The sequence below is a fragment of the Salvelinus namaycush genome, chromosome 30, assembly GCF_016432855.1.
Source record: "Salvelinus namaycush isolate Seneca chromosome 30, SaNama_1.0, whole genome shotgun sequence".
Taxonomy (NCBI): Eukaryota; Metazoa; Chordata; class Actinopteri; order Salmoniformes; family Salmonidae; genus Salvelinus; species Salvelinus namaycush.
In genome coordinates this window covers 6084300-6103936 of record NC_052336.1, presented here as the reverse complement: position 1 = coordinate 6103936, position 19637 = coordinate 6084300, and the positions used below count along the sequence as shown (strand labels likewise).

General features: G+C 42.0%; 1 protein-coding gene across 1 annotated transcript in view; it reads right to left on the bottom strand.

The window, feature by feature from the left end:
* The window catches only part of LOC120025183 (sodium-dependent noradrenaline transporter-like), an 80243-nt gene extending 64850 nt beyond the window's left edge, over positions 1-15393 (bottom strand). The window contains exons 1-3 of the mRNA XM_038969636.1: positions 15096-15393; positions 12823-12954; positions 8077-8314 (exon numbers count right to left, since the gene is read on the bottom strand). Of these exons, the coding sequence (XP_038825564.1) occupies positions 8077-8314; positions 12823-12954; positions 15096-15393 (668 nt within the window). The remainder of the gene's footprint in view (positions 1-8076; positions 8315-12822; positions 12955-15095) is intronic.
* Positions 15394-19637: the final 4244 nt, after the last annotated feature.

Below are 19637 nucleotides of genomic sequence, written 5' to 3'. Positions count from 1 at the left end.
CAGGGAGACAACTAGAGTCAGAGAGAGAGAAACATGTCTAAAGCAGCAGTCTCCTGAGGAAGCTAGGCTTTTGGCCATCCTTTTACCTCACCCCTTTTTAGAGGGAGTCTGACCCTCCTCTGTCGCGGTATCTAAAAGATTCAAGAAACCAGCCTTTTAACATGTTTCTCGTTGGGATAGAGCTGACCTACTGTGCCAAATATGAACTGTGTCAAATCAAGTATTTTCATTAGAGACTAAATGTGTTAGAAGTAGGATTAACCTTTTAGAAGCTTGGTTATTTAGTCTGGCCACTTTTTGAAGTGGAAATTGTACACTTAAGCATTTCATAAACAAGAAATAACTGTTTTTAATTGTATTATTAATGGCGTGTACAGTATGGCAGGTCTTCATAAATCAATATTTAGTTAGTGTACATCAGTGAGTGGACAGCAAACTGCACACACTCACTCTCATCACCTGCCATGAAACCCCTGCTTACTCACTCTACATCTTACCAAGACTGACCAGTATGAAGTCTAAAGTCCTGGAGTGGCTTGAGGAATAGATAAGCCTTGGACTTCTGCAGAGTCACAGTCTTAAAGTGTGTCTTTATGCTTCTGGGGCCTTGTCTCATTGAAGAGTGACTTTTACCATTCAGTAGATTCTGATGACGTGGCTCAATCTGCTTACATGCTGAGCAGAACGTGTTCAGGCAACAAAGGCCTTTACTAAGCAATGAATCTAAATTGAAAGTGTTTTTATTGACTATTATTGCATCTTTGCATGGTACCAGTGTATATGACACTTCATTTTAGGATACCAAAATTCCTGCTTTCAATAAATTCCCCGGTTTTCCAGAATTCCTGGTTGGAGGCTTACAGATTTCCTGCTTATTCCCTCCTGATTCCAGGAACCTGCCTTTCCAGAATTTCGGGAAAACCAGAGAATTTATTGAACGTTTCAGGAATTTTGCAACCCTACTCATACTCAAACAATTCCACTGTGAAGTGTGCCACTGTCATTAAAAAGTTTGTGCAGTATCCCCAAAATGTCTGAAGCCAATCCGCCCATATACCGATTGCTCTACAGAAAGGCATATAAAAAAAGCTTAGATGCTGCGTTTGAAGTTGACACGAAAAGCCCCACCCGTTTGCACTTCAAAGAATTCCTTTCCAGAGCTCTGTGTGAAGATTACTTCTGCAGCCCGAAGGAAGTCGTCTGAAATGACTGGGACATACAGCAGCATCCTTATCCTGCAGCTGATGTGCAGTACAGAGTAGAGCGCCAGGGAGGCAAACAAAAGAGACCCAGGCAGTAGGAGCTGTAGAATAGACAGTGATTTTTCTCTGACAATACTTCTAATCTCATTGTATATTTCAGTCAACACACACACACACACACACACACACACACACACACACACACACACACACACACACACACACACACACACACACACACACACACACACACACACACACACACACACACACACACACACACACACACAGCTTACTTTTCCTTTGCTGCTGCATTGCTCTGGTTCTCACACCAGGCCACGTTGATGTGCTGCTGTGTGATGTGTTGCTGTCCTCTCCTCAGCTGACTGAGGATGTGCTAGGCCCTCATTTCCTCTCCTATTAGGCCTTATTATCCTATTATTGGTTTCATTGATCACGGCTGCCCTGCAATCTGTGGTGCTGCAGTGCAAAGGTCCCTGGAGTATAGTCATTAGTGTCATGGCAACATCCAGGGGCGGACACACAGCAGGTGTCAGTTACAATGCTATCACAGGGGCTCAACATAGCTATCAACACCTAATGACAGACTAGGATTCTCAGAAACCAAGCTGGGCTACCAAGAGGCTGGGTAAATATATACCTTCTGTGTTGATGGTGCTGATGGCTTTTCTCAGCTTATATCAATCAAGGTCAATCAGTCATGTAAGTTTATACAGTTTGAGTACAGATCAGTTTGTTATATTAATTAGAGAATGCCATCAATAATATTATGCACAGTCACTGTAATGAAATATCCTAATATTTTGAGGACACTGCAAAATGTTCAGATATTTCAATACATTGACTTTGCGTAATATTATTGATGACATTCTCTAATTAATATAACAAACTAATCTGTTACTCAACAAATGATCTGTATTTTTCTACCTTGAAATAGTGAAATAGTGATAGTGGATTTGGATGTTTGAAGCAGGTGTTTATAATTGCAAGCATTGCTTAATTAAATGGCGAGTGCAAATCCAGTCCAAATGAAATCAACACAAATTGAGAGCCATTTTATTCTATTAGCAGCTCAGATTATCCATTAAATAGCTATTAGATTATCAAAAGGTTAGAACTCAGAACACCTCCGTTGGAAGTCTCACACAACCTTTATCGGTCTTAATTGAACAAGTCCGCTGCTGGGAGATCAATAGGTCATGTGTTCCAAGTCTAGACATTGTGAACACTCACAGGGGATCTGAAACATACACCATGACCCGCTCAGACTTCTCTTTCCAATACCTTGTTTAAAATGCCTTTTTAATGATACACAAGACAATAAGAAAACAGATTTATTTTGAATCAAACATCAAATCTTGAAAATCTTGAACTATTTTATTGTTGTCCTCTTTATCAAAGTACCAGAATTGCCATTCACTCAAATCAAATATTTTAAATCAAATATCCAACCAAATACTCCCCCAACCAAATACCCCCCCCAACCAAATCCTCCCCCAACCAAATTCTCCCTCATCCAAATACTCCCCCAAACAAATTCTCCCTCATCCAAATACTCCCCCAACCAAATACTCCCCCCAACCAAATACTCCTCCCCAACCAAATACTCCTCTCAACCAAATACTCCCCCCAACCAAATACTCCCCCCAACCAAATACTCCCCCCATCCAAATACTCCCCCAACCAAATTCTCCCCCAACCAAATACACCCCCCAACCAAATACTCCCCCAACCAAATTCTCCCTCATCCAAATAGTCCCCCAACCAAATTCTCCCTCATCCAAATACTCCCCCAACCAAATACTCCCCCCAACCAAATACTCCCCCCAACCAAATACTCCTCCCCAAACAAATACTCCTCCCCAACCAAATACTCCTCTCCAATCAAATACTCCTCTCAACCAAATACTCCTCTCAACCAAATACTCCTCCCCAACCAAATACTCCTCCCCAACCAAATACTCCTCCCCAACCAAATACTCCTCTCAACCAAATACTCCTCCCAACCAAATACTCTCTCCAAACGTACTGTAGACACTTTCTACCCCTCTGCCCCTAACATATTGCTTTTGTCAGTTCCAGGAAGCATTGCCCCCATATTAGCCCTAACCTGATTTGGCCCTTTCCCCATACCTCCAAATGATTTCTCATTCACTGAGTAATGAGAATGTGTGTAAACTAGAAATGCTTTTAGCCCATCGTCGCTGTGCTGTGCCAAGTTTTTCTGCCTTGTTTTTTTAAGCACACCCTGTTGTTCACTGAGAGTGTTAGTGGCTTTGTGTCGGACCGCTCATTGAGATTGTTGCAAATGACCAATCACGATGAGGGATCACCATCTGTGAACTCTAGCAAGCTTCAGACAACCGCTTTGAATGTGACTGTAGCCTATCAAATGTTGCAATGGTAAAACGTTTGATATAATTTTTGCATGTGCGTGTGAATCCTCTCATAAATCTATTCCTACATCTGTGGTAGGTTATCAATCACACAGTTACATGGAGTTAAGTTGGGCGTGATTTCTATAATGTAATATAATGTGGACGAGGGGATCCTGTAGACCACTGGATGGGAAAGAGTGATTGAGTAAGAGCAGAGGCTGAAGGACCTGGGCTGACCCGGGTCAGTAATTATGAACACATGGGGCTCTAAAAAGGGGTGAGGTAAAAGGATGGCCAAAAGCCTAGCTTCCTCAGGAGACTGCTGCTTTAGACATGTTTCTCTCTCTCTGACTCTAGTTGTCTCCCTGCTTTAGACATGTTTCTCTCCCTCTGACTCTAGTTGTCTCCCTGCTTTAGACATGTTTCTCTCCCTCTGACTCTAGTTGTCTCCCTGCTTTAGACATGTTTCTCTCCCTCTGACTCTAGTTGTCTCCCTGCTTTAGACATGTTTCTCTCCCTCTGACTCTAGTTATCTCCCTGCTTTAGACATGTTTCTCTCTCTCTGACTCTAGTTGGCTCCCTGCTTTAGACATGTTTCTCTCCCTCTGACTCTAGTTGTCTCCCTGCTTTAGACATGTTTCTCTCCCTCTGACTCTAGTTGGCTCCCTGCTTTAGACATGTTTCTCCCCCTCTGACTCTAGTTGGCTCCCTGCTTTAGACATGTTTCTCTCCCTCTGATTCTAGTTGTCTCCCTGCTTTAGACATGTTTCTCTCCCTCTGATTCTAGTTGTCTCCCTGCTTTAGACATGTTTCTCTCCCTCTGACTCTAGTTGGCTCCCTGCTTTAGACATGTTTCTCCCCCTCTGACTCTAGTTGGCTCCCTGCTTTAGACATGTTTCTCTCCCTCTGACTCTAGTTGGCTCCCTGCTTTAGACATGTTTCTCTCTCTCTGACTCTAGTTGTCTCCCTGCTTTAGACATGTTTCTCTCCCTCTGACTCTCAAGGAATTCTTTGAAGTGCAAACGGGTGGGGCTTTTCGTGTCAACTTCAAACGCAGCATCTAAGCTTTTTTTATATGCCTTTCTGTAGAGCAATCGGTATATGGGCGGATTGGCTTCAGACATTTTGGGGATACTGCACAAACTTTTTAATGACAGTGGCACACTTCACAGTGGAATTGTTTGAGTATGAGTAGGGTTGCAAAATTCCTGAAACGTTCAATAAATTCTCTGGTTTTCCCGAAATTCTGGAAAGGCAGGTTCCTGGAATCAGGAGGGAATAAGCAGGAAATCTGTAAGCCTCCAACCAGGAATTCTGGAAAACCGGGGAATTTATTGAAAGCAGGAATTTTGGTATCCTAAAATGAAGTGTCATATACACTGGTACCATGCAAAGATGCAATAATAGTCAATAAAAACACTTTCAATTTAGATTCATTGCTTAGTAAAGGCCTTTGTTGCCTGAACACGTTCTGCTCAGCATGTAAGCAGATTGAGCCACGTCATCAGAATCTACTGAATGGTAAAAGTCACTCTTCAATGAGACAAGGCCCCAGAAGCATAAAGACACACTTTAAGACTGTGACTCTGCAGAAGTCCAAGGCTTATCTATTCCTCAAGCCACTCCAGGACTTTAGACTTCATACTGGTCAGTCTTGGTAAGATGTAGAGTGAGTAAGCAGGGGTTTCATGGCAGGTGATGAGAGTGAGTGTGTGCAGTTTGCTGTCCACTCACTGATGTACACTAACTAAATATTGATTTATGAAGACCTGCCATACTGTACACGCCATTAATAATACAATTAAAAACAGTTATTTCTTGTTTATGAAATGCTTAAGTGTACAATTTCCACTTCAAAAAGTGGCCAGACTAAATAACCAAGCTTCTAAAAGGTTAATCCTACTTCTAACACATTTAGTCTCTAATGAAAATACTTGATTTGACACAGTTCATATTTGGCACAGTAGGTCAGCTCTATCCCAACGAGAAACATGTTAAAAGGCTGGTTTCTTGAATCTTTTAGATACCGCGACAGAGGAGGGTCAGACTCAAGACACACGTCAGAGGCACAGGTCAAGAACAGGACAGGACCCACTGTACTCACTCATAGAACAGGACAGGACCCACTGTAATCACTCATAGAACAGGACAGGACCCACTGTACTCACTCATAGAACAGGACAGGACCCACTGTACTCACTCATAGAACAGGACAGGACCCACTGTAATCACTCATAGAACAGGACAGGACCCACTGTACTCACTCATAGAACAGGACAGGACCCACTGTAATCACTCATAGAACAGGGACAGGACCCACTGTACTCACTCATAGAACAGGACAGGACCCACTGTACTCACTCATAGAACAGGACAGGACCCACTGTACTCACTCATAGAACAGGACAGGACCCACTGTACTCACTCATACAACAGGGACAGGACCCACTGTACTCACTCATACAACAGGGACAGGACCCACTGTACTCACTCATACAACAGGAACAGGACCCACTGTACTCACTCATAGAACAGGGACAGGACCCACTGTACTCACTCATACAACAGGGACAGGACCCACTGTACTCACTCATACAACAGGGACAGGACCCACTGTACTCACTCATAGAACAGGGACAGGACCCACTGTACTCACTCATACAACAGGGACAGGACCCACTGTACTCACTCATACAACAGGGACAGGACCCACTGTACTCACTCATACAACAGGGACAGGACCCACTGTACTCACTCATACAACAGGGACAGGACCCACTGTACTCACTCATAGAACAGGAACAGAGACAGAACCCACTGTACTCACTCATAGAACAGGACAGGACCCACTGTACTCACTCATAGAACAGGAACAGAGACAGAACCCACTGTACTCACTCATAGAACAGAACAGGACCCACTGTACTCACTCATAGATTAGGAACAGGACAGAACCCACTGTACTCTCATAGAACAGGAACAGGATATAATCCACTGTACTCACTCATTGAACAGGACAGAACCCACTGTACTCACTCATAGAACAGGGACAGAACCCACTGTATTCAGTCATAGAACAGGGACATAATCCACTGTACTCACTCATAGAACAGGGACAGGACCCACTGTACTCACTCATAGTACAGGACAGAACCCACTGTACTCACTCATAGTACAGGACAGAACCCACTGTATTCATTAATTGAACAGGGACAGAACCCACTGTATTCACTCACAGAACAGGAACAGGGACAAAACCCACTGTACTCACTCACAGAACAGGACAGAACCCACTGTACTCACTCACAGAACAGGACAGAACCCACTGTACTCACTCATAGAACAGGAACAGGGACAAAACCCACTGTACTCACTCATAGAACAAGGACAGGACAGAACCCACTGTACTCACTCATAGAACAGGGACAGGACAGAACCCACTGTACTCACTCATAGAACAGGACAGAACCCACTGTACTCACTCATAGAACAGGACAGAACCCACTGGGCTCACTTATTGAACAGGCACATAATCCACTGTACTCACTCATAGAACAGGGACAGAACCCACTGTACTCACTCATAGAACAGGACAGAACCCACTGTACTCACTCATAGAACAGGGACAGAACCCACTGTACTCACTCATAGAACAGGGACAGAACCCACTGTACTCACTCATAGAACAGGACAGAACCCACTGTACTCACTCATAGAACAGGACAGAACCCACTGGGCTCACTCATTGAACAGGCACATAATCCACTGTACTCACTCATAGAACAGGGACAGAACCCACTGTACTCACTCATAGAACAGGGACAGAACCCACTGTACTCACTCATAGAACAGGACAGAACCCACTGTACTCACTCATTGAACAGGAACATAATCCACTGTACTCACTCATAGAACAGGACAGAACCCACTGTACTCACTCATAGAACAGGGGCAGAACCCACTGTATTCACTCATTGAACAGGGACAGAACCCACTGTATTCATTAATTGAACAGGGACATAATCCACTGTATTCACTGATTGAACAGGGACAGAACCCACTGTACTCACTCATAGAACAGGAACAGGACAGAACCCACTGTACTCACTCTTAGAACAGGACAGAACCCACTGTACTCACTCATAGAACAGGACAGAACCCACTGTATTCACTCATTGAACAGGCACATAATCCACTGTACTCACTCACAGAACAGGACAGAACCCACTGTACTCACTCATAGAACAGGACAGAACCCACTGTATTCACTCATTGAACAGGCACATAATCCACTGTACTCACTCACAGAACAGGACAAAACCCACTGTACTCACTCATAGAACAGGAACATAATCCACTGTACTCACTCATAGAACAGGGACAGGACAGAACCCACTGTACTCACTCATAGAACAGGGACAGGACAGAACCCACTGTACTCACTCATAGAACAGGACAGAACCCACTGTACTCACTCATAGAACTCTGCAGCCGGTGTCATCTTGTACTTGGCATAAGACGTCCCGTTGCCCAGGAAGGATCCGTTTAGAAGCTTGGGGTCTGTGCAGTTCGGACTGTTCCAGGCGTTGCCACAATGGAGCCAGGGCAGCTCACTGGTCATGGAGGAGAACAGGTAGTACAGGGACCAGGCTATGATGACGTTGTAGTAGAAACCCACATACAACGCTATGATGATCACAGTGTAGCCCACACCTGAGGGAGGGAGGGAGGGATATGAACGAGAGAAACAGAGAGAGAAACAGAGAGCGAGAGAGAGAGCAGAGAGAGAGAGAGAGATGGTTACATACTGTAGGTTACATAGGGTTACAGAGGGTGGAATGCTGCTACTCCTGTGTAATGCCAATCATAAATGTGTATGTGTCAGGGAACACAAATATCAAACCAAACTATGCAGCATGTATCCACAAGGCCTTGGACAGCAGAGACTACTGAAAACAAGCAGGGCAGTGGAATACCAGCTAGTATTATGTTAAAAAAAGAACTTGAGGAAATTTGAGGATTCAACCACTTATTTCACCTGATTCAATGTATTATTTGAGCAGAATGTGATGTGCTATAACTCTACCATCAGAACAAGCAGCAGATGAACTTAACAATGTCACTTTAACGTTGTCTTTTACCCCTTTTTCTCCCCAATTTCGTGGTATCCAATTGGTAGTTACAGTCTTGTCGCTGCAACTCCTGTACGGACACAGAGCCATGCATCCACCGAAACACAACACAACCAAGCCGTACTGCTTTTTGACACAATGCCCGCTTAACCCGGAAGCCAGCCACACCAATGTGTCAGAGGAAACACCGTACACCTGGCGACTGTGTCAGCATGCATGCGCCCGGCCCGCCACAGGAGTCGCTAGAGCACAATGGGACAAGGACATCCCTGCCGGCCAAACAACAATATACAATAGACTTAATGTGTAACATACTGTAAATCACAACACTGCCTGTAAACTTCTGGTGAAGCTTTCAGGTTCAACAGTTCAGATGTCATGGTGTGTGTGGTAACAGTATGCCATGGTGATAAGGCTGTCAGTAGTAAAACTAATCAACAAACAGCCTTTATGTGTCCATCTTCATTACAATGCATATCTCTGTTTCTACACTATATCTACTGTATGTTTATTGTTGTACAGTGTGTTGAGATTTACTGTATACTTCTAAAAGACCACATCTCTCCTTCCTCTCTCCTCTGATCAAGGCTTTTGGAAAAGTGGACAGGGAGAGCTGAAGACGGGGAAATGAAAAAGAGAGGTACTGTATATAGGAGAAAGGAGAGATGAAGACGGGGAAATGAAAAAGACAGATACTGTATATAGGAGAAAGGAGAGATGAAGACGGAGAAATGAAAAAGAGAGATACTGTATATAGGAGAAAGGAGAGATGAAGACGGGGAAATGAAAAAGAGAGGTACTGTATATAGGAGAAAGGAGAGATGAAGACGGGGAAATGAAAAAGAGAGGTACTGTATATAGGAGAAAGGAGAAATGAAGACGGGGAAATGAAAAAGAGAGGTACTGTATATAGGAGAAAGGAGAGATGAAGACGGGGAAATGAAAAAGAGAGGTACTGTATATAGGAGAAAGGAGAGATGAAGACGGGGAAATGAAAAAGAGAGGTACTGTATATAGGAGAAAGGAGAGATGAAGACGGGAACATGAAAAAGAGAGGTACTGTATATAGGAGAAAGGAGAGATGAAGACGGGGAAATGAAAAAGAGAGGTACTGTATATAGGAGAAAGGAGAGATGAAGACGGGGAAATGAAAAAGAGAGGTAGTGTATATAGGAGAAAGGAGAGATGAACGAAGGAGATTATAGGGGAAACCCAGTGGGTACAAACTGGTTGAATCAACGTTGTTTCAATGTAATTTGTCAACGTATTGTGACGTGGACTCTGTGTGTAAAATACAATGGATTTGCAAAAACTGTTGTTTTGAGTGTGAAATTTCAACCAAAGGATTATGTCATCATGGTTACCAATTTTCAGCATACACAAAGCTTGAATAAAATATGTTGAATTTGTATGTGAGTTATATCCACTAGCATAAAAAAATAATAGGCTGGGCAGCACCTCTTACTGGAGAATGTATCTATCTACGGCTATCCCTTTGGTCTCCCATCCAGGGTTTTAAAAAAGCACAGCCGTGCTTTGCTTTGAAATGTATCACTGACACCATTGTGCTATCTGAGAATGAGAGATCTCCACTTAAAAACAAAATAGATTCACTGTTGCTATTAAAGTCATTTCCAAAGGGTAGGTTTAACAGAGGTTTAACATATAGCACTAATGATACTATTTAGGCCTATATAGCCTTTGCATCAACAGCTATTGTTTCAATTCAACTTGAAAATAGACAATAAATAGGCCTAGGGTTTCAAGTTTAGCTTGATTTCAAATTTAATCTACAAGTTAATAATGAATATGTTGGATTCAATGGCTCCATCTCAACCAAAAATCTATAGAATAGGACAAAATCAAATACAACTTTATTTAAAGTGCATTTAAAGTTTAATTTGATTTGATTTTGTCCTATTCTATAATTTAGATTTTTGGTTGAGATGGAGCCATTGAATCCAACATATTCATTATTAACTTGTAGATAAAATTTGAAATCAAGCGAAATTGGAATTAAAGCCAGACTCAGTGGCACAGAGGAAACTTTCCAAGCAGAAGATACATCTCCTTCAAATGGTGACACTGTAACTATAAATGTCTTCTTATGTAATCATATAAAGCAGATGTGTTGAAGATCGCAGGTCTGTGGAGATCTTCACAATTTCTATAATAATCTGCCTGGAATCTCCAACAGCATTGATCACTTGCATCATGTATATACTTTTAATGTAATCCTTTACAGTAATCCAGGTCATTTGGTTGTGCTATTACATGAAGCACTGTGATAACACATTAAGTTGTTGTATTAATCAGCAAAATCACTGTCATTGTGTTACCATTTCAACTTTGTTGTGCTTTTAAATGGCTTAAAGTGCATTGATACACATTTAGGTGACAACTAAACCAAAACCAGACATAGTTTTTCCATTGGAATTTGGTTTTGCTTTTAGATGGTTGAAGGAATACTGACCACATTTACATGCACATCAATATCCCGTTATTATTCAGGATACTCAAGTATTCTGTGTTTGAGTTGACGCATATAAACATCACATCCAGTTTACAATAACCTGAAAAAGCTTGAATCCCGGTTATAAGAAACCTGGATAAGATGCCTGGGACAGGCTGATCTAAGACGGGATACTGTGGCATGTAAACATCCTATCCCATTTACTGTTGTTTCTGTGGTCTGTGCTGTCAGGCTCAGTTTCACATATCAGGAGTGTTGTGTGATGATGTTTTCATCTGATTGTCAAACTAATCACTTCAAAAAGTAGGTTACCTGCTCAGTTCCATCCACAAAAGTAATTCTATAATAATTTAGCCTACTATAATTAATTTACTACAATTTAAATGACGTTTCTGCTTATAATTTCCAACATTTGGGAGGCCAAATTATAATTTCCATCATTTGCCATTTGTTTTTCAACTAAAGATTGATACATGCAGCTTCTCTTCTGTCATAACTTCTGCCTAGTTACATCTTCTGCCTAGTTAAATAAATGTAAAAATATATTTTTTTAATTACTTGTTGCCCCAGAAGACTAAATAAAGTAGTGCTCACCAGAATAATGTCTTACATGGATAAAATGAATGCATTAGTAATCTAGTTAACACCGGTAAAGTTGTCTGTCCAAATGTCATCAGTTTGACCTGTTTTAAGGAAAATAAAAGCTGAGAAAACGACGAAACACGTTTCGGATAAGACTTTAGTTCGTCTTGGGTACATATTTTATGTGGTTGAAATACTGTCTGCTTGCATAACAGTGTGAAAGATAACACATTACAGAAGCATTTGCATTTTCTCAAGAGATGCTGAAATAAATCAATTATATTTCTTAACTTCTGTTCCCGAGACAAAATTAACATTTGTTGTATAATTTCACTACGGGAAATCCATAATTCTGCAAGAGTTAATATTATATTACACTACATGTGAGAGGTTATAGGCCTACAGTCAGTGTCCATAGTTCAGTTACTATTCCATTTAACCCAAATTAACTTAAATTAGAAGTATTCCGTTTATTCATTGATACAGGGATACTCATGAGCGGGATATATCATCTATATGATCATATATATGATCATCTCTATTTTTGCTGGACCCCAGGAAGAGTAGCTTTTACCTTGGCAGTAGCTAATGGGCATCCATAATACTGACAAAATATTAAAGGTGCATGTAAACAGCTTATACCGAATAAGACCTTAAGCGGGATATGAGCTACTATCCGGAATACTGTGCGCCTTTAAACGTGGTCACTGATAACACATTGGTAATTCAACAAACTTTTGGCTGTCTTTTTGAGTGGGTGAATATAGGTTGCAATCTCATTCATCAACGTCTTGTCAACATTGTCCATATTGAAATGATGTGGTGTGCCCACTGGGAAGGAACATTAAAAGAGCGGGGAAAGGAAGGAGGGGAAAAGACAAGAGGTGAGAGAAAAAAGAGAGAGATGTTCAAAGATAGAGAAGAAAAGAGAAGAAAAGAGAGGCCAGGAGCCTTGAGAAGGTGAGAGGTGGGAGATGAGGCAGAGGTCAGGAAAGAGATGGAATACAGAGATGGGAGAGAGAGCGAAAGCTCACCTTTAAAGACAGGGCAGATCTTCCAGACTGTAGCAGCTCCTTCCCTATTGTACTGTCCAAGGGCTAGTTCCATATAGAACAGAGGCATCCCAGCAATCACCAGGAACAGAATGTAGGGGATTAGAAAGGCACCTGAAATCACGACAAAACCCCACAAAACAAAGTTTTTGAACGTGATCCTTTTGGCATTTGTGTTGCAGCCAAGACAACATATTTAGCATTTTGTGGGTGTTTTTCACCCTAGCAATTTGTGTTGATGATGATATCTAAAGAAAAATCACATGAAACAGATATCAACATGGACTCTCCAGGCACAGACAGTGATTTGTGCATGCTTGGTAGCTTTTTATGTTCCAGTGAATTCTAGGAAGAATAAAATTCCCTTCATCTAGTATAATTAAAAATATCTTGTATGCAACATTTTAACAAAGAGCTGAGCATTGGGCTACATTACAGCCTTTCATAGAGCGCCAAATGAACATGACCCACAGCTGAAGAGTTGGCACCACAGGACACAACACTGCAACACTCAGTTCACCAGATAAAGATACACATGTCTATTGTCACCACGTGAAGTGTAATGCTGCCAAAGGGGACAGGAAATGTAGTAAACACTAGTAAACACTGTTATTACAACAAGCTACTGAAGGTCTGTGGTGGCAAACCCAAAATGTCACTTTGTAATTAACAAGGAACTTTGGTTTGTTAACATTCACTCGGCTCGATTTTAGATATATTCAGGTGCAATTTTTATGTTTTCTCTTTTTTTGAACACTTGTTTTGGTTATTGTTGGCAATCAATAATCTCTGTAGTTAGCCTTTGCTTTGTTGTTCATTCTTCAGATTTGTCATAACCCTGACTGGCACTTCTAACAGATGTTATCTAAAACTCTTCTTAGCAAACAAATGCAGCACACATATTACAAGTGATTTGCTTACTTGTTCCACCACCACTACTGAGCCACTGAAATATGCCTAAGCCATTATTATTCGCTCTCAACCTGGTCTCAGAGCATTTTGTATTACGTAAATCCGAGGCATTACATTTAGTATATGTTAAGAATCACAATTCGTATTATATGTTACATATTAGCAAAACGTACAATATGTTACGAATTTGCAGAACTTATGATATTTTACAAATTCTAGCTAGGTGGCTAACGTTAGCTATTTGGCAAACGTTATCTAGGCTAGGGGTTAGGGTTAAGATTAGGAGTTAGGTTAAAGGTTAGGTTTGTGAAAGGTTAGCTAACAAGCTAAGTATTTGCAAAGTAGCAAGTAGTTGAAAAGTTGCAAATGAGCTAAAGTTGTCTGTCATGAGATTTGAATTTGCAACCTTTGGATTGCTTGAAGTTAGCATTACACGCCCACCCACCCCAACCATCTGTAACCATACCAAAAGTAACATGTCATACTAATTTGAGTGTCAGGGATACATTTTTACTATGTTAAGTCTAGATTATGAGACCAGGCTGTAACTCTTAATAGTCTAGGCCACATATCGAGGCCTGCAGGCTGGATCTGGCCCTCGAGTCCATTCAAAATTCCAAAACCAATAGTTAAAGGACAATTGCTTAGCAAATTTTGACTGCGAGGAAATCTAATCCATTTTAAGTGTGGCCCCCCAGACCCCGGTGAAGACCGAACGCGGTCCGCAGGAAAAAATGGGTTCCACACCGCTGATCTAGACACATTTAAATTAAGTTATTAATTATTAACATATTTGCATAGCTATCTGTATTAAAATATTTCCTAACATGTTCCATCAGCAATAAAGCACTTATGAGCCAGCAACTAGTGTGAATGGGTTATACATCAACTCTTTAGAGTAAGATACAGTAGCACCCAGATACAGTGAATGTATTTGCAGTTGAGTCAACCACACTGACCTGAATGAATTTATGCAATGAGGTATTTCCGTTTTCCTCTTAAACTACACTGACCTGAATTAATTTATGCAGTAAGGTATTTCCGTTTCCCTCTTACCAGCAAAGCCTCTTGGCTCAAGAAAGCCTGCGCAAAGCTATTTGGGGATTTCAAATAAATCACTGACTAGTGACTGGTACGTATGGTAGCATACAAACTAACAGATTGGCACATTTTATCATAAACTCACGAAGAAAGTTATTTCACAACAGTAAAACAAACTTGATATTAGTTCCAAAGCAGTCTCGCGTTGCCATACCCAGCCTGGTTCTCGACGAGGATAGTTCCAAAGGAACCTGGGAAAGTCTTAACAGAAGTCTTTACAGAAGTTATAACAGTTCACTCACCACCTCCATTCTTGTAGCAGAGGTAAGGGAATCTCCAGACATTGGCCAAGTCCACTGCGAAGCCTATGACGGATAGGAGAAAGTCTATTTTCTTTCCCCATGTTTCCCTCTCCTCCAGCTCCTCAGCGGTGCAGGGGGTGCCGTGCGTGCTGGGGGTTGGCATGATGGTCGAACTGGTATACTGGACCCCATTTTGGTCCTTCACCAGTATCAGTTCCACCTCCTTCTTCTCCACATTGCAGGGTTTCAGCGGGGCCACTGATGACAGCTTGTGGTCTGGCAGGACCTGGATGTTCATCTTTTCTCCGGTGTCGGTGTGCAGCTCGCCGACGGCCTTGTGCTCTCACCTCACGGAGGAAGTATCCGTGGCGGAGGTGATGCTCGCGCTGCGGTGGACCGTGAAGACGATGGGAGTCCCGCTAGCGTGGAAAGGCAAACTCTGCATAAGTGATTATTTTCTCCACGAACTACAGTGGACTCCACCGCATTCATCGGCTAGAGAGGTAAAAAAAATACACTCAGAAGTTTGCAGAGGTGGAATAGTTATGAAAAGTTTTATAGCTACACTAGCGCACAGAGAGGAATAGGCAAAATATGAGTGATAGAAAAGTATTTCCTTGTTTCAGAAACCTCAGTCATATTTTACAAATACATTGTCTTATATTATATTAAATCATATAAACTACTAGTCATGCTATTGGAAACATATTTCAAAATGTTCAAATAAACGTAAATAACAGGTGAACGTCGTAGAATAGGCTTAGGCTATTCCATTGCTCCTGCGTATTTCTCATAATCCCCGTGCGCATTTGTTGAATGCAGCTAAGCAACATTGGTTAATCAATCAAATTGATACAAACTGGCAGCAATACACCATAAAATATAAGTTAAACGTGCAATAGTATAGTCAGTGATGTATAGTATCGTTATTAAAGCACATTAAAAACCCGTATAAGTAGAAGAGGAGCCACGGTTGGTCCGTACTTGTGAAGCTACGGACACCTCTCCATGACCCGTTGCTGCTGTCGTCCTGCTGCGTCTGAGGAGAGACTGCCCATTCTGATGGAACTTTAAGACTCGCCTTCTCATGAGAGATAGACGATATACATTCAGAGCTTTTAAATCAGCTTGCTCGCTCTCTCTCCACGTGATTTTTTATAATTGAAAATGTTTTTTCTGCTCCTCCCTTTCTCACTTAATGTTGGATCTTTCTTGGCACGCCGTCGCCACTGTTGTGAAGTGGGCGCCAACATGCGCCCGTGGTCTCACCTCGCCAAACCCGCAGCACCAGACCTAAAGGAATATACACTACATGACCAAAAGTATGTGAACACCTGTTCATCAAACATCTCACTCCAAAATCATGGGCATTAATATGGAGTTGGTCTCCCCTTTGCTGCTATGACAGCCTCCACTCTTCTGGGAAGGCGTTCCACTAAATGTTGGGACATTGCTGCAGGGACTTGATTCCATTCAGCCACAAGAGCATTAGTAAGGTCAGGCACTGATATTGGCTGATTAGGCCTGGCTCGCGGTCTGCTTTCCAATTCATCCCAAAGGTGTTCGAAGAGATTGAGTTTAGGTCCTCTGTGCTGGCCAGTCAAGTTCTTCCACACCGATCTCGACAAACCATTTCTGTATGAACCTCACTTTGTGCACAGGGGCATTGTCATGCTGAAACAGGAAAGGGCTTTCCCCAAACTGTTGCCACAAAGTTGGAAGCACAGAACCATCTAGAATGTCATTATATGCTGTAGTGTTAAGACTTCCCTTTAATGCAACTAAGGGGCCTACTACGAACCATGAAAAACATCCCCAGAATATTATTCCTTCCCCACCAAACTTTACAGTTGGCACTACGCATTGGGGTAAGTAGCGTTCTCCTGGCATCTGCCAAACCCAGATTCAACCGTCGGACTGCCAGATGGTGAAGTGTGATTCATCACTCCAGAGAATGCGTTTCCACTGCTCCAGAGTCCAATGGCGGTGAGCTTTACACCACTCCAGGTGATGCTTGGCATTGCGCATGGTGATCTTAGGCTTGTGTGCGGCTGCTCGGCCATGGAAACCCATTTCATGAAGCTCCTGACGAACAGTTCTTGTGCTAACGTTGCTTCCAAAGGCAGTTTGGAACTCGGTGTGTCCCAACCAAGGACAAACACTTTTTATGTGCTACGCGCTTCAACACTCCGCAGTCCTGTTCTGTGAGCTTGTGTGGCCTACCACTTCACGGATGAGCCGTTGTTGCTCCTAGACATTTCGACTTCACAATAACAGCACTTACAGTTGACTAGGGCAGCTCTAGCAGAGCAGACATTTGACGAACTGACTTGTTGGAAAGGTGGCATCCTATGACGGTGCCACATTGAAAGTCATTGAGCTCTTCATTAAGGCCATTCTACTGCCAATATTTGTCTATGGAAATTGCAAGGCTGTGTGCTTGATTTTATACACCTGTCAGCAATGGGTGTGGCTAAAATAGCCGAATCCACTAATTTGAAGTGGTGTCAAACATACACCCATTGACTTATTGCACATTTTATTATATTACAGCCTTATTCTAAAATTGATTAAATCGTTTTTTTCCCTCGTCAAACTACACACAATACCCCATAATGACAAAACAAAAACAGAATTATTGTTTTTTTTGCAAATGTAAAAAATAAAACACAGAAATATCACATTTGCATAAGCATTCAGACCCTTTACCCTTTTTGTTGAAGCACCTTTGGCAGCTATTACAGCCTTGAGTCTTGGGTATGACGCTACAAGCTTGGCACACCTGTATTTGAGGAGTTTCTCCCATTCTTCTCTGCAGATCCTCTCAGGCTCTGTCAGGTTGAATGGGGAGCGTCGCTGCACAGCTATTTTCAGGTCTCTCCAGAGATTTTTGATCGGGTTCAAGTCCGGGCTCTGTGTGGGCCACTCAAGGACATTCAGAGACTTGTCCCGAAGCCACTCCTGCGCTGTCTAGGCTGTGTGCTTAGGGTTGTTGTCCTGTTGGAAGGTGAACCATCGCCCCAGTCTGAGGTCCTGAGCGCTGTGGAGAAGGTTTTCATCAAGGATCTATCAGTACTTTGTTCCGTTCATCTTTCCCTTGATCCTGACTAGTCTCTCAGTCCCTGAAAAACATCAACACATCATGATGCTGCCAACCCCACGCTTCACCATTTGGATGGTGCCAGGTTTCCTCCAGACGTGACGCTTGACATTCAGGCCAAAGAGTTCAATCTTGGTTTCATCAGACCAGAGAATCTTGTTTCTCATGGTCTGAGAGTCATTTAGGTGTCTTTTGGCAAACTCCAAGCGGGCTGTCATGTGCCTTTTACTGAGGAGTGGCTTCCATCTGGCCACTCTACCATAAAGGCCTGATTGGTGGAGTGCTGGAGAGATGGTTGTCCTTCTGGAATGTTCTCCCATCTCCACAGAGGAACTCTGGAGCTCTGTCAGAGTGACCATCGGGTTCGTGGTCACCTCCCTGACCAAGGCCCTTCTCCCCTGATTGCTCAGTTTGGCTGGGCATCCAGCTCTAGGAAGAGACTTGGTGGTTCCAAACTTCTTACATTGATGGAGGCCACTGTGTTCTTGGGGACCTTCGATTGTTTGCAGAATTGTTTTGGTACCCTTCCCCAGATCTGTGCCTCGACACAATCCTGTCTCGGAGCTCTACGGACAATTCCTTCGACCTCATGGCTTGGTTTTTGCTCTGACATGCACTGTCAACTGTGGGACCTTATATAGACAGGTGTGTGCCTTTACAAATCATGTCCAAACAATTGAATTTACCACAGGTGGATTCCAATCAAGTTGTAGAAACATCTCAAGGATGATCAATGGAAACAGAATGCACCTGAGCTCAATTTCGAGTATCATAGCAAAGGGTCTGAATACTTATGTAATTAAAGTATTTTAGTAATTATTTTTATTGTTTTTTTGCAAACATTTCAAGAAACCTGTTTTCTCTTTTTCATTATGGTGTATTGTGTGTCAATTGATGAAGGGAAAACATAATTGTATACATTTTAGAATAAGGCTGTAACGTAACAAAATGTGGAAAAAGGGAAGGGGTGTGAATACTTTACGAACACACATGTGTACATACACGTTGAATTTAATCCGTGGTAAATGTAGCATAGGATACAGAGAATGCAATAGGCCTTCTTCTCACGCAAGTAGATTTGGATTACTTATTATAGGCAATTTTCAATAGGATATTTAGAAGTGTTGACAGACTTCATTTTATTCATTTTTTGTAGCATATTGAAGCCATTATATTTTTTGAAAGTATGAACAGTTAAAAATGACAGTTATATTTTTGTTCTATTTTGATATTTTCTAAAATCGTTTTTTCTTTTACCGAAAGCAAGAAAATAAAAACTTATTTCAGAAATGTTTTAATTTGGACTTTATTTATCTGTTTCTTCTCTCAACTAAATATATTGAATTACAGTTTTCTAAGAAGCGGTAAAAGCACTGTGTTCCATACGTAATTAAATAACACACCAACTTTTGCCATGGGCAATGATTTCTATTAGATATGGT